The sequence below is a fragment of the Geotrypetes seraphini genome, chromosome 7 (genome assembly GCF_902459505.1).
Source record: "Geotrypetes seraphini chromosome 7, aGeoSer1.1, whole genome shotgun sequence".
Classification (NCBI taxonomy): domain Eukaryota; kingdom Metazoa; phylum Chordata; class Amphibia; order Gymnophiona; family Dermophiidae; genus Geotrypetes; species Geotrypetes seraphini.
This window is the reverse complement of record NC_047090.1, coordinates 117,041,335-117,058,007: the sequence shown is the minus strand read 5'-3', so window position 1 is coordinate 117,058,007 and position 16,673 is coordinate 117,041,335. Positions and strand designations below refer to the sequence as shown.

The window sequence follows — 16,673 nt, the reverse complement described above, 5'->3', positions numbered from 1 at the left end:
GCACCATCACGAACTTACTGCCTGTGTCATGTTGGCTCTCCCTATAATGTCACTTCCTAGGTGTGGGATCCGGAAGTGACATCAGAGAGAGCATACACCGATGCGGGCAGCAAGTTCATAATACTGCTCACGTCGGGAAAATTAAAGAGGTACGAGGGAAGGAAAGGGGCGCACGTGCGCGGTGGGGGTTCCAGGAAGGAGCGGGGTGGAGAGGAGAATGGGTGATGGCACCCCTATCAAGATGACGCCCAGGACAGACCGCCCCTCCCGTCCCTCCATACTATGCCACTGCACGCACTCTTCTTTAAAAATGTGCACAATGTACAAATGGGACTCACTTTTTCTGATAGGGCAACTCCAGTCCTCGAGGGCCAGTTGGGTTTTCAGGATTTCCCCAATGAATATGCATGAGATCTATTTGTATGCACTGCTTTCAATGCATATTCATTGGGGAAATCCTGAAAACCAGAGTTGCCCACCCCTGGCCTAGTACCTGCATGATACTTTGCACATGAGTGATGGTTCACACACGTGTTCTATCAGGAGAGAGTGCGTCATCTTTGCATATAGTGCACACAACTATTGGCAGATGACATTTCACCACAAATGACTGCCCATCCCTACTAGGGTTTGAAGGGCATTTTAGAAAGGAGGTGCAGAGGGCACTCCAGGGTCAACTCAGGCCGTGTTGAATTCTGATACTACTTTACAAGAGGCTCTGCAAGTGAAACATAGGAGCAGGGCTGCATGTCCCAGCCTCTCCACTTCTAGAGGAAGTGGCGATTTTAAAAAAAGCTGGCCGTGGGGATAGAAACATACTTCCCATTCCCCACATGGAGCACCTTCTAAAATAGCTGCTTCTCAATCCCAGCATCATGTGCTCCCCTTATCACAGCCCTACCCTGACACCATCTAAGGGCCCCCCCCCCCGCCATCACCAGACCCCTGACAGGCAATGATCACCACCATTCCCCCGCCATCATGCAAGCCCCAACAGGCATTACTAAAAATAAATTTTGAAGCCTTAATTCCATGTTGTCCCTATTCCACCACACCTTTAGACAACACTGTTCATCGTGCTGTATGTTTATCTAATGGTACAGCAAAATACACAACATGCTTCTGTTTCTATGGCAATGCCTACTTAATAAACATATACTGTATGGTACTGTATATACTGGTTTAGTCATCCTATTTGCTTTGGGAAATTTTCTGTAATATTAAAACTATGCTACAATTTGCTCCTACTCGTACGTATCCATATCTCAGAGATCTGACATAATGGCATTTCCCGCTAACAAAATAATGGACACACAAAAGGAGAATGTAGGGTTCATGATCCGCTTGGTCTAGGCAGGGCTTGGGGATTTACTTTCAATAATATAATGAAAGTATATCGTAATGAAAATGACTCCAGTTCTCTCTTTCCTTCTTAGGCAACAGGCAATTTCCCAGCAGTGGCAGGAGCTCCTGAAAGAGGTGCAAAGGCATAAAAGATTACTGGGAACCACGAAGGAAATATTGAGCTTCCTTCAAGACATTGATGCCATGGTAGAGGAGCTGAAGGAACTGCAGGTGTGAGATCACTGTCTCCCATCATTACCATCTGTACAAGTCATATAGTTGTATACTGTAGATTAGGGGGGTCTCTGAATCTGGTTCTTAAGGGTTGCTCCGTTCTTAACTCAATGGTTCTATCCCGTCTAGATTTTGAGTCAGAAGAAAACGCGGCTGAAAGAAACACTGTGAGATAGAACTGTTGGATTAAGAATGGAGTGCGGTTATATATCAACAAGAACTAAGTGACATTTCATTGGATATTTACTGCTGTGTGTACTCTTTGAAGGAAGACTTTGCTGCAGGGAGCTGTTTTTGCCAAAGTTTGATTTTTGAATTTTGATATGATTACAAGGTATGAAACAAACCCTTCAAACAAAACTGTTGGGAGGTTGGTTTTTTTGGCCCTTGAAGCCTTTCTGAGGCCTTTTTCTACCAATTTTACTATTGTGGGATTTGGGTTGTGAGTAGATTTTTGTGCAGAATATGTATGGCAAAATGTGCTCCTTAGTTGGTGAATAGATTCCTGTTTTTGATATAAGTAAGATTTTTTGAGAAGTGTTTTTCAGGATACCCACATTGAATATTCATGACATATATTTGCATACAGTGGGTATTTTTATAACAGGATGGGAGAACTGAGCTTTTTTTTTTGGGGGGGGGAGGTAGGTGTCGCAAGAAGGACTCCCCCCCCCCAAGTTCCTCTACCTCACTGCTCTGTTCTGAAATTATGGGGGTAATTTATAAAGGTTTTTCCACATAAGTCTGCAGCCATATACATATGTTCTTACAAGAAAGTATATAGGTGTTCTCAGGAGACATGCAATGGGTAACCTGGGATTTGTGATGAATACAAGCATTTTATATAACATATTAATATACTCATAGAATACATGCACATGTTTAGGGCTTCACAGCAAGCATAATATGCACATATTTAATCAAACATGTAAGTGGACACATAGAATATATGCATACGTTTAGGTCGCCTTCAAAGCAAGCTTAATGCAATATATATGTATTTTAATGACAGGTTACAGATTACCAAATAGTAGATCAGCAATATGTTTTAATTTTTTTTTTTAGTGTCCTGGGGTATATATCATCGGTCCCCTTACTTTAACCAAACCATTACTTTGACTTTAAGTACAAGAATTGTCTCTAAGTGCTATTCTATGAAAAGTGTTAATCTCAGAGCACCTTTTATAGAATGCTGCCAATTTTTGAGTACCATTTATAGAGTTTCCCGCTTAATGTTTGCAGCTGCTCCTTTTAATTTTCTTTTTTTTAACCATTTTCCTCATTTTATCATAGTAGCCCTTTCAAAAGTTGAGAACTGTTGCAGTACATTTCCTTAATGTCTTCAGTCTGGTAATTATTTCAAATCAAATCATATTATGTTCACTATTGTCAAGCAGCCCCCAAATCATTATTTCTTGCATCAATGCCTGAATTCCACTAAGGATCAGATCTAAAATAGCTCCCCCTCTTGTAGGTTACTGAACCAGCTGTTCCATGAAGCAGTTCTTTTTTTGTTTTTTTTAATATCTTTATTCATTTTGAAGCCATAAATAAGTGCAACATATTATACAATCATATTACACTATAAAAGCACTTAAATTCAATCAAAATTGTAATCTATGACAAATAGATATATCACCCCCCATACTCATATTCAAAAATTGCACTCAAATTAAAGAATTAAAAATATTTTCCACCCCCCCTCCCACCCACTCACCCTGGACGTGCATGATCAAAGGGCAAAATCAACAATCACTCTTTGCATAATGCCCCTGTTGTATAGCCATAATACGTTCCATTTTAAAGACGTGACAGAGAGACTCTCACCAAAAGGTATAGTTCAATCGATCCCAGTTTTTCCAATTCCTTAAAATAAGCTGTATGGCAACCCCTGTCATAATAAAGAGAAGTTTGTTATTGTGAGATGATATTTGGCTTTTAGCTCTCATCAAAGTGCCAAATAGCACAGTGTCGTATGTTAGTGCCACTGGATTTTCCATTACTTTGTTCACCTGATCCCAAATGGATCTCCAAAATTGAAGTATCAAGGGAAAATAAAATAATAAATGATCTAATGTCCCAGGTTCAAAATTACAGTGCCAACACCTAATAGACTCGGAACTCTCTAATTTCTGTAACCAAACTGGGGTTCAAACTGCTCTATGTAACAAAAAAAAAAAAACAAGCTTGTCTCATAGATGCAGACACTGTACATCTCATCCTCCAAGTCCAGATTCGTGGCCATTGAGACGCAGTAATCTGATGCTTTATCTCAATGCTCCAAATATCCCGAAGACCAGTTTTTGATTTCTTATTCAAAAATTCAGATATTAATTTATACCACTGAGCAGCCTGGTGACCCAGGAAATCCTGTCTGGAAGCACAGGAACGGCAAACTATACTGAGTTTTAAGATTTTGCCAATCAGGGAACCCCTTCTGAATGGCATACTTCATTTGCAACCACCTATAACTTTGAGATTTAGCAATACCAAATGTTTGTTGCAGTCGTGAAAAATCAAGCAGCTTTCCGTCTGATACTATATCATCTAGAGTACGTCTACCCGCCTTCATCCAGTGCTTCCAGATGACCTTAAACCTGCTAATTTGAATCTTGGAGTTAAACCAAAGGGACTGACAAGTGGATTTATGAATTGGAATAGCTGTTAAATTATTAATAAATTTTAATGTCTTCTAAGGGTCCAATAAAATTTTATTGTCCTTATACAGCCTAGGTAGCTTGATACTCAAAACGTGACACAATCTCAATGGAGACAGGAGTTGCCATTCCAACCAGTCTGGAAGATTTTCCATGAGCTTGGGGAGGATCCAATACTTACCCTGATGCATTATATAGGCTTGATGGTACCTATAAAAATTTGGGAAATTTACCCCACCCTCCACAATTGGCTTTTGTAAAGATATTACTAAGGCAATTCTTGCTGCTTTCCCCAGCCAAATAAATTTTGTGAGAATACTATTTAATTTTTTGAAAAAGGACCTATGTAAAAACACTGGTAACATACCCATTTGGTAACAAACCACAGGCAAAATCATCTTCTTAACTGTTTGGACTCTCCCCCACCAAGACAAATATAAGTGGTTCCATTGTTCACACATTTCCATGACCTTTAGCAATAAAGACTTTTCATTTACTTTCATCATTTCTTCCAATGTTTTATAAATCCAAATTCCTAAGTATTTTATACCCTCTTCCTTCCAAAGAAAGGGGAATGAATCAAACAATCCTTTTTGACAATGTACATTAAGCGGAAGAATTTCTGATTTAGTAGTTCTTTATATCATCTAGGAATTTTACATCCCCAGCAATTCCAATCATTACATTTATCCAGTGAATACTGGGGTAAATGAGATCACAAATTGTAAATGCAAAAAAATGTTGTGTAAAAATCAGTTGCTCACAATACCCCAATCAGGAGAGGTAGCAATGTCAATCTAATATTTCAAAAACCAAGCCTTCAAAAATAGTGTTGAGACACAGATGCGGGTGTTGGAGGAGATATTCAGTATGTCACAGTTGTGATAGCTTTGAAAGTTCACTTTTGATATTGGCCATTAGACTGCAGCTCTTCATAAATATTCACATATTCTTACATCATCAAAATCCTCCTTTTTCTGTGTAAAAATAATTGCAGCTCAGTGATCTATGTTAATTATGAGGTACATAATTGAAATAGAAATACATCTAAAAACCTGCCTAAATCGGCACTTGTACGATCAAAAAGACAGGTCATCCAAGTACCGATAACCAAACAGGGTTTTAGACGTATCTAAAATTAGCTAAGTCATTTTCACTGCCTCTGTGCGCCCAGAGTGAAAAGGGGTGTTTATGGAGGTGTGGGTAGGGCGGGAGGTGGGCGATTGTGGGCTGACCTAGACTTAGTCATCCGTCAGCCATAATTGAAAAGTTTAACAGGTTGCCTGGATGGAACTTATACGTTTTGACTTAGACCAAGTTAAAACAGGTATAAGTTCCGGATTGAGCAGCTGAGCTGATTGCAACTGCCGTGATCAGTTCAGCGGCCCAGACAACCTATTCCCTCTCACACCGCAACGATCACGGCAGGAGAGATGCACAATCTCTCCTGCTGGAACCTGCCGCAACCCCTCCCTCACTTCAGTGATCGTGGCAGGAGGGATGCCCAGTCCCTACTGCTCGAACTGCCGCAAACCCTTCACAACCTTCACCGGCAGGAGAGATGCCCAATCCCATAAGAAGGGCCTTAGGAACCTGGGCTAATCAGGGCCTTAGACCGCCTTCCTGGTGCATCCTATTGCTTCTTCCTCTTTATTTTTCCTCTATAGTCAGAATCTTATGTGATCCTGTTTGTGGGAGCTCTTAAATGTATTTGTGTTAGGGTCCAATACACTTGATTGCCTAGTGCCTACTACAGAAATCTTGTCACGTGGACATTTGGGTGGGGAGGGTGCTACAGAAGGAGATATGCTGGTCACCTGGGGCTGGGATTGTAAAAGGGATGATGCTGGACACATGGATATAAGGGAAGGGATTGGAGATGCAAGATACCTGAAATGGAGGGAAGGAAAGGAAAGGGGAGATACTGGACTATTGTAAACCATTTTGTGGTGGTGATACTAAAGATTATATATTAAGTTCTAACTAAACAATAAGAGGTGCAGGGTCTTGAGGTAGCCCTGGAGTTGAAGGAAGCACATGACTGAAGGTTTGCCTAGGGCAGGGGTGTCCAACCTGTGGCCCGAGGGCCGCATGCGGCCCTGTGAAGTATTTTGTATGGCCCCGGTCAAGGGCGATACAGTGTTTTCCTCTGCTGTCCCTGGGTGTTTACCGTCTTGCCAGCTCCCTCCTCTGTCTTGCTGCAGCATTTGCGCATTTGTGTGGCCCCAGAAAATTTTTTTTCGGCCAATGTGGCCCAGGGAAGCCAAAAGGTTGGACACCCCTGGCCTAGGGCATCAGGTCTCCCTGGGCTTGCCTTGATAACTTCTCTGTACAGATCCATGATCTTGAGTACTGTGCACAGTTCTGATCACCCTTTTTAAAAAGGATATGGCAGAACTATAAAAAGATAGAGATACAGGCTACCAAAACGATAAAGGGGATGGAACTTCCTTATGAAAAAGACTAAAAGATTGGGCTCTTCAATTTGGAAAAAAACGACTGAGAGGAGATATAATAGAGGACTATAAAATTATGTGTTGACGGAATAGGTTCATACAGAATGGTTTGTTTGTTTATTTCTCACCCGACCTTATCCAGGGCGAGTTACATGTTAACATACAAAATAAAAGATTTACATTTATCGTACAAAACACACTATAACAAATTACATACTTACACATATCATATCAAATTATATATAACAAATACATCTTCAAATTGTACTAGGACCATGGGGCACTCCAGTAAATTAATAGGTAACATATTTTTACTCAATAGCCAATCAAACTGTATAATTTGTTGTCAGGGGATGTGGTCAAGGCATCTGGCATAGCTGGATTTAAAAGACATTTGGACAAGTTCCTAGAGAAAAAGACCATAAAACATTTTGAGACAGCCTTTCCAAGGATAGGAGTGCAAGGAATAGATCTAATTTTGGGGATCTGTCAGGTCCCTCCTGGTGTCCTGGAGTGGAGAAAGGATGCTGGCTTTGACAGTCAGAATCAGACCTAACATGACATATCACTCCCCAGATCTATTTATTTACTGTATACTTCTGGATTTTCTTGCTTAGTTCAGAAACATATATATGAGAGGGTAAGAAAAGTGGGCTCAAGTAGGGTACAGCACAATACTTATACCTCAAAATTTTTTCCTATTCTTTTAGGAGCTGGTAGGTTCCCAGGACTATGGAAAGCATCTTGTAGAGGTGGAAGATCTTCTGCACAAGCTCAGTTTAGCCGAGTCTCAAATCTCTATCCATGGGGAGAGAGTCAGATTCCTCTCCCAACAGGCAGCAGAGGTCACCAAGGGACAAGCAATCAAATCAGAATTGCTTCAGGCCAAAATGCAGACACTCAACCAGCTCTATCAGAGACTCACAGTTTTCAGCAAGTCAAGGTGAGGCTGTTTTTTTCTTTTTTTTATTGGGGGGGGGCTGGAGGGTCAAGACCTCGTTGAAAAGGTATTTTGCAATGAGTTACCAGGTCATCCCAGGTCAGTGGAACAAGTTGATCCAGTCCTGGCTTTGCCCATTGCAAGAGTAATTTTGTAAAGCATTTTTCCTTGCATATAGAACCCGTTTTTATCTATGTGAAAGGACTTTTGTAAAGCTACTCCAGAAGTTTTACGTGCAAAAAAGATATGCAGAAATGGAGACTGTGTCTGAATTCCAAAGGGCCTGAGATAGGCATGTGGGATCTCTCAGAAAGAGAAAGAGATAATGGTTACTGTGGATGGGCAGATGAGCCATTTGGCGGAGTTTGGGCAGAGCACAGGTGAAGGCACAAAATGCATGCATTCCTTATAAATTAGTGTAGCCCAAATGTGCTATGTTATAAACTCTTGTGAAAGGCAACTAAACACCTATACAAACACTCTCTCTTAAAGAAAAATTTGAGATAACTAAGATAGTTTTAACTATAGATTGATAGAAAAATGCTAAAATGCCCATGTGATCACTCCCCTCACATTCATATGCCAAGAGACCCTTTTACCAAACAGTGGTTAAAAAGTGATCTTAGTGTCAGTGGCATAGCGAGGGTGAGAGGCGCCTGGGACGGTGGTGTCCCTCCCCCATCCTCTTCGCCCCCTCTCCCCTGCTCCTTCCCTGCTCCCCTACCCAATACCTCTTTTAACTTTCCCGGCACAAGCAGCATCACCACCTCGCTGTCCGCATTGGCGTTGGCTCTCCCTCTGTCGTAACTTCCTAGGCATAGGTCCCAGAAGTGACGACAGAGCGAGAGCTGACGCTGACACAAGCAGCAGGTTGCAGTTGATGCTGACTCCAGTGAAGAGACAGAGGTACGAGTGAAGGCATGCACACGGTGGGGGGAGGCATGGGAAGGAGCAGGTACGGCACCCTCACCAAGAAGGCACCCAGGGTAGACCTCTTACTACGCCACTAACTAGAACAATAAATAATTCCAGTAAAGATACATTTCCTTTGTCTCTTGATTCTGGCATGGAGATGCTACTTTGCCCATATATGAAAAGGAATTCAGTTTCTTGATCCATTCGTTTCTGATCTTTAGCAGCCTATGCTTCCGATCATGGCTATCCCCTGGACTAGAGTGTTAACTTCACTTAAAGAAGGAAGAACACTTTGGTCTTCAGGTATACTCAGTCCCAGAGTTAAACATGGGGCTTCACTGATTGCTCTTCATCAATGAGCATTATCGTTCATAGAAGTAAGGAGCCCTGGCTTGTAGTGATTCTGTATGAGGTTCTATATAACACCCAAAGTAAGCGCAGTGGCAAATCTGAGAGCCTTGCTCTCATCTGGTGCGAAAGATGAATTCAGTGTCAGTCGCAGTTGGAAGCGTTTGAGGCTGTGATTAAATAGTCTGTGCAAACCTCTGGTTTTCATTCTCATAGACGATCCAAACTGGAAGAAAACTTAAAGCTTTTTGAGTTTTTTCATGACTGTAGAGAAGAGGAGTCCTGGATCCAAGAGAAATGGCACTTGGTGAAGTTGGCTCCATTGGGACGAGACCTCAGTCAGATTATAGCATCCATACAGAAGCATAAGGTGAATTAAATTCTATTCTGTCATATTTTTCCCTTATCTCACTTCACTTATTCTGTTATTGTGGTGTTTGCTCCGCATATACTCGACTATAAACCAAGATGTTTGGGCCAAAAAATTAGTCCCAAAATGGGGGTCTTGGTTTATATTTGAGCCACCATCTGACCGATGGCATGGCTGTCCTCCATTCAACTCCTGATGACCACCAGGACCGTTCCATATCCTCCATGCTATGTTTGTCATGCATGCTTGCCTTACCACTTTACCAAGTCATGTCATACTATATTAACCATGCTTTGTAAAACTGTTTACCATGCTGTTTTGCCAAACCATACTTACCATGCTCGGTCTCACCATTTCATGTTTTACCATATTATGTTAGCTATGATTTGCCATCTTCTCTAAGTTTACCATGCTATCTGTTACAATACTATGTCTGAAAATGTAACACTGTGGTTGGAACTACAGCCTAGGCACTCTGAGATTGTGCGTGCAGGCCCATGCTGCTCCATGGAACCCTGGGCAGGTCACCTGCTCCCCCATTGCCCCAGGTACATTAGATAACATGCCCCAGGTACATTAGATAACATTAGATGTGAGTCCATCGGGACATTCAGGGAATTATGCTTGAGTACCTGAATAAATTCATGTAAACCATTCTGAGCTCCCCTGGGAGAATGGTATAGAAATTTGAATGAATGAATAATGCATGCACAAGTTAGGCACAGTTTTCCATGGCCTTAATGGATGTGCCTAAACATTATGACACACGCTATAAGATGTGTGTACCTTTTAGAGAATTGTGCTAAGCACTATTCTAGATGGTTCCAATTTTATGGACATCATATATAGAATATGGCCCTCAGTTAACTGAATATCAACCAGTGCCTAGTTAACTTCTGGCTCAAGTGGATATACCCAGATTCTCAATTCTAAGAGTCATGCATGCCCTGACATTGAATATCTGGGGTTAGGTCTATCCGTGGCTTCCAATTAAGAAAGCAAATAGAACGTTAGGAATTATCGGGAAAGGAATGGAAAACAAAGATGAAAATGTTATAATGCCCTTGTGTCACTCTATGGTATGACTGCAACTTGAATACTGTGTGCAGTTCTGGTCGCGGTATCCCAAAAAAGATATAGTGGAATTAGAAAAGGTACAGAACAGGGCCAAAAGGTTTGGGACAACTTCCCTATGAGGAGAGGCTTCAAGCAGCTGGGGCTCTTCAGCATGAAGAAGAGATGGCATATGATAGAGGCCTATAAAATACTGAGTGGAGTGGAAAGGGTAGATGTGAATTAGAGAATGACACGGGGCCAAATTTTTCCACGTCCCCACAGGAACTCAATTTCCCTATCCCGTCACCGCAAGTTTTGCCGCTGTCCCTGTCCCTTTCCCGTAAGCTCTGCCTTAACCGCATACGCCTCGAACATTTATGATTTTAAAGTGTTTGAGGCTTGTGCAGATGAGGATAGAGCTTGCAGGAATGGGTCTGGGATGGGCAAAAAACTTGCGGGGACAGGACAGGAAAACGAGTTCCTGTGGGGATGGGGAAAAATTTATCCCCATGTCATTCTCTAATGTAAATTGCTTGTTCACTCTTTCCAAAAATATTAGAACTAGTATTTTTGGAAAGTGTGAACAAGCAGTAGATTTAAAACAAACCAGAGAAAATATTTCTTCATACAACTTGTCATTAAACTCTGGAATTTGTTGCTAGAGAATTTAGTGAAATTGGTTAGCTTAGCGGGGTTTAAAAAAGGCATCTGAACTACAAATTTACATCCCCAACCAATCACTGAGATCCCAAGCAGAAAAACAGCTAGCCACTCCACCTGGACGCTCACTCATGTCTGAAACAGCCCGGAAACGCTCTTATTCACACTTCATACCCAGACTATGGCACACCATCCCCCCATCTATCAGATCGTCAGTCTCTGGAACTTTAGGAAGGCCATGAAAACCTTCCTCTTTACAAACCCAACTCTTTAGCTTACGTCTGCATCCCTGACTGACGGATCTCAAAGCACCGCCTAATGTACCAAACAGACTCGAACCAAAACCGGCATGCCACTGCAAGCATCGCACGATCAACCAATTACTCCAAACAAAATGAAAAGTACTATAATCTAAACAATCCTACTCCCTGCAAAACTTATCAGTAACACCCATCGGACAAAAAAACCTCCATGCCTTCAATGATGCACTAACCCGCAAAGCTATTCTACCTTTATGTTAGGCTATGTCCATTCGGTAAATGAGGTAGTTGGAAAATGCTGAAACTTTAAAACACCCTTTGTCTACAAAGCCTGCATCTCCAAATCTGTATGTTATGACTATACCGTAAAAGCTGAAATTTGTACCTCTATGTCCACCAAGTTTGTATTTCCCACCAAAGTTTATCCTGTGAATGTACTCTTATAATCCGTTCTGGGCTCCTTTGGGAGGACGGGCTATATAAATAAATAAAAGTCCATTGACCATTACTGAAATGCCTTATTCTATGCTGCTTATTCCTAGGATAAGCAGCATAGAATCTGTTTTACGAATTGGGACCTAGTTAGGTACTTGGGACATGTGTTGGCTACTGTTAGAAACAGAATTCTGGGCTTGATGGACCTTTGGTTTGTCCCAGTATGGCAATTCTTATGTACCTCGGTAACTGCTAATATGCTTGCAGGCATTTCAGGTTGGCACCACAATTTGCACTCAAACATTTTGCTGTGCTTAAAACACCAGTTAATGTGGAATGCACTATGGAGGTCATTTTATAAAGTCATTTTAACTTGTTTGTGGCAATATATACACCATATGTTATTTTGAGTATGATGCCTTGGTTCTAGGCTCCCAAAATAACAGTGCGAAGACAAAATCTTATTTCTTCCATTATAGCTCAATGTCTTCCTTCTCTTTATTTGGTTTTTGTTGGCAGGCTGTGGAAGCCGAGTGCAGCTCTCACCATGTAGTGTGTGCCACTGTTCTGAGAAAGGGTCAAGACCTGTGTCACAGGAACTCTTCAAATCAACAGGACATTCAGGAGCAGATGGGCCACATTGAGAAGAGATGGGAACAGCTGCAGGAGGAGGTGGTAAATCGTAAACTCCGCCTGCAGGTTGCAGCATTCATCAAACAGGTAACCAAAAAAAGAGGGGGAGGAGGGGATAGGGACAAGTTTGTCAATTCATGAAAATGTTTATTTTACTGAAACCCAGTACTTTTTGTACAGGCACACGTTTTTACCTTTGTCATTTTGTGCACTAGACACACGATCCCCCTCTTTTACGAAACTGCGATAGCCGTTTCTAGCACGGGGAACCGTGCTGCTCTCGATGCTCATAGGAACTCAATGAGCGTCGGGAGCAGCGCGGCTCCCTGCGCTAGAAACTGCTATCGTAGTTTCATAAAAGGAGGCCTATGTGTGCGCTGAGATTGGCGGACCAAAAAGAGTATCGTTAAAAGACCAAAATTTATTGATTTTATCTTGCCTGTGATAATACAGTGGTGTAGCTCATCTCTTGGTTGGCAACAGCTTGAAGCAATCTGCTCTGCTGGACAGCTGTACACCAATTACGTGAACATACTTCTGTACTTTCTCCCTTTTGGGCACTTTTTCCCTTTCGATGTATTTCTCATTGTTCCATCCCCAGTATCTCTCATACCAAATTTGTCTATGTCTCATCAGTCACTTATGTTATATTTACAAAATGTCCCTCTTTCTTTTAAAATTGTACCTCACTCGCTGATGGTCAATATATCAAATATAGAATCAGTGGCGTACCTAGCATATGTGACAACCGGGGCCCATCATTTTTTGGCACCCCCCCCATCTGTACGAAAAACATGATTTTTAGTAACAAGCCACATGTCACACATGAGTACCTAGGAAAAGGCAGCATCTTACATACTGCAGTGAGCAGTACAACATCAATACACCCATTGTAAAACTAAACAAGCCAGACTAGTACAGATCAATCCTACACCGTCAATCCTAACAGAAAACCATGTGTTTTGAGCACACAGAACACAGAAAACACCTTCGCTTAGTATGAAATATGTCATCACAAACTAACCCCTCCCCTTTTACAAAACTGTAGTGTGGATTTTAGCCACGGTGGTAACAGCTCTGACGCTCATAGAATTCTGAGCATCAGAGCTGCTACCACCATAGCTGGCGCTAAAAAATGCTCCACAGTTTTGTAAAAGGGGGGATAAAATAGAAATACATAGACAAAGGTTAAATTGAACCAGCAAGAAGCTGGACTCTGCATACAATGCAACACCACAGAAACAGTGACACATGTCTCCTAAAGCAATAAATAAATAGAAAATTTTTGTTCTACCTTTGTCTTTTCTGGTTTCTGCTTTCCTCATCTTCTTGTTACTCTCTTCCTTCCATCCACTGTCTCTCTTCTCTCTGCATCTTCCATTTGCTCTGTTACTGTGCCTCTCCCTTTCTCCCTCCTTCCAAATTGGTCTGGCACCCATCTTCTTCTCTCCGCTCCTCCCATAGACTGGCTCTCTGTCTTCTCCCTGCCAGCGTCTTCTCCCAACTCTCTCTTCCCCATTTCCCTTCAGTGTCTTCTCCCCACTCTCTGTTCCCCATTTCCCTTCAGCGTCTTCTCCCCACTCTCTGTTCCTCATTTCCCTTCAACATCTTCTCCCCACTCTTTGTTCCCCATTTCCCTTCAACATCTTCTTCCCACTCTGTCTTCCTCATGTGCTTTCAGCGTCCTTCTCCCCCCTCTGTCTTCCCCATGTGCTTTCAGCGTCCTTCTCCCCCCTCTGTTTTATCCTGTTTTCCTCTCCACCCCACCTTTTCTCCCTTTCTCCCTCCCTGCCGCTTACCTTCATGGCGCTTTCTGCCCCCCCCTGCCCGGACAACAGGCCCGGTCCGACAAACCTCCCTGCCCTGTGGCCGGCGATGTCTAAACTGCCTTTTTACAGCAGCCAGAGCGTTGTAGTTGCATATGGCTGCCGTAAAGGTCGTCTCTGATGCAACTTCTGGTTACGTCAGAGATGACCTTTACGGCAGAAACATGCAGCTTCAACGCTCTAGCTCAGGGGTGCCTACACTTTTTGGGCTTGCGAGCTACTTTTAAAATGACCAAGTCAAAATGATCTATCAACAATAAAATTTAAAAAAAACAACAAAGCACACTGTACGCTGAGAAAATGTTAATTATCATTCCTATTCTGGGGTTTTTCAAAGAGGTCAAGGCAGATGACTCTATGCACTGTCACCTCAGTAACAACCATACAAAAATAGACAAATACCTCACCGTGCTTTTTACTAAAGCACAATAGCAGTTTTTAGCGCAGGGAGCTGCGCTGAATGCCCAGGGCTGCTCTCAACGTTCATAGGCTCCCTGCACTAAAAACCACTATTGTGGTTTAGTAAAAGGGGGGCCATAGTGCAAAATATAGACAGCAGATATAAATTCAGACACATTTTGATCACTAAATTTAAAATAAAATCATTTTTTCTACCTTGTTGTCTGGTGATTTCATGAGTCTCTGGTTGCACTTTCTTCTTCTGACTGTGCATCCAATCTTTCTTCCCTTCTTTCAGCCTGTATGCTTCCTCTCCTCCAGACCTCATTCCCTCCCCCAACTTTTTCTTCCTCTCTCAATGTCCTTTCTTTCTCCCTGCCTCCCTTTTTTTTTTCTCTCTCTTCATGCCCCCTTTCTTTTTCTCGTTTCCCTTCTTTCCTTCTGTCTCCCTACCTGCCCCCTTTCTTTCTCCTTGCCCTCCCCCAAGCCATTGCCGCTGCCATCGGGGAACAGCCATCGGGTAATATGCCCCAAAGCCGCTGCCACCCCAAGATCTCCTTCCCTGCGTCGGGCCAACCAGCATTCCTTTCCCGACGTCAATCTGCCGTTGGAGAGGAAGTTCCGCCCAGCTAGGCAGCGATTGGCTGGCCCGAACTTCCTCTCCAATGGCAGAATTGACGTTGGGGAGAGGCAGGTTGATTGACCCGGGAGAATTTTCCGGACCTGGCCGGCTGTGCACCCCCCCTAAGGCTGCACCTGGGGTGGTCCTCCCCCCCCTTGGTACACCACTGTATAGAATAAACTAAAAAAAAACCCAAAAAACTTAAAAAGAATAAGGTATTTTTTGAATAGTATACTGATAAAGCATAGAAATGGTCCTTTGTGTTTGTGATACCTCAGTGAAGAGCTTCACACATGGATGCAACACTGTGACATCATGTGCATGCATGTGACATCGTCGTGTCATGCCAGGGCATGCGCAGGTGCCCTCCCGACAAGTGAACAAGTTGCGGGGGTGTGGCTGGGGTCAGAATGAGGTGTGGCTTGTGCAGAACAGGATGGGGCCAGGCGGAACTGGGTAGGCTTGGGGGCAGTATATGTGTGTGTGTCTCTAAAGCAAAGTTTACTATAAGTTATTTTAAAGTATTATATCTAATTATGCATTTTATGGGCTTGTAGAAGTGCTGGTGTTTGGTTGATCACAGTTATTGACTTTATCAAGTTCTGGCTAGGGATCTATGGGCTTGAAAGTCAATTGAGGTCGAAGGTTTATCCAAGGCGTCTCATTGGACCAGACCTTCAGAGTAACTGAAAGTAGGGAACATTTCACCACAATGGTGCTGCTGCCCAAGTTTTTTTTTTTTTTTTACATCTTACTCCTTCCCTTTCTTTCTGCAGTATTTTGCAGATGTCGATGAAACGGAATCATGGCTACGGGAGCAGCAGCACATCCTGAGCAGCGAGGATCATGGGAAGGATGAGTCTAGTGCCGAAGCCCTGCTGCAGCGCCACCTGCGTTTGGAGAAGGAGATTGATGCTTATTCCTCTGAGATGAGTCGCCTGAGAGAGCTAGCAGCAGCTGCAGCACAGAAAGCTCATCACATGGTCTGTCACATGTGAATTTTCCATTTACTTATCACCTTAATATCTCATATGACTCTGCTTTCAGTTATTTGGAATTCAAACTCTGGAATGACTTGCTCCTCCACATCAGAGATCAGCCAGCTGTCACAGAAACAACTTAAAAATCTCCTCTTCATTGAATCTTTTCCTTCCTCACGCAGGTGACCCTCTTGTTACCCACCTCGCTTTCATTTACCCTTTTTTATGCTTTTATTTTTAACATGTACATGCTCAGATGCCTATGTGCAGGCCCTTACTGGTATACTAAATGCAATAAATAAATAATTCTCAGTTCTGTCATACACAGTGGGAGAATGAATGATATCTATCCTTTCCAAAGTTAAAACATAGGATTGGCCCTGAAGTTTTGTGGCAATGCTTTGGAGGATCTGGATTTAATACCCGGGCTAAGAATCTGCATCTGCATCTGGCTCCCAGTATCACACAGAATTACATACAAAATCCTGCTCTTGACATTTAAAACGCACAATACCAACCTCCCGGAATTCCTGAACAG

At 42.6% G+C, this 16,673-nt stretch overlaps 1 protein-coding gene across 3 annotated transcripts in view; it reads left to right on the top strand.

Moving 5' to 3' along the window:
- Positions 1–16,673, top strand: part of SPTBN5 (spectrin beta, non-erythrocytic 5) — a 349,132-nt gene that overhangs the window by 32,682 nt on the left and 299,777 nt on the right. For all 3 annotated transcript variants that reach the window (XM_033951049.1, XM_033951047.1, XM_033951048.1), the window contains exons 8-12: positions 1,437–1,575; positions 7,402–7,634; positions 9,111–9,264; positions 12,195–12,395; positions 15,932–16,138. In XM_033951049.1, coding sequence (XP_033806940.1) covers positions 1,437–1,575; positions 7,402–7,634; positions 9,111–9,264; positions 12,195–12,395; positions 15,932–16,138 — 934 coding nt within the window. The remainder of the gene's footprint in view (positions 1–1,436; positions 1,576–7,401; positions 7,635–9,110; positions 9,265–12,194; positions 12,396–15,931; positions 16,139–16,673) is intronic.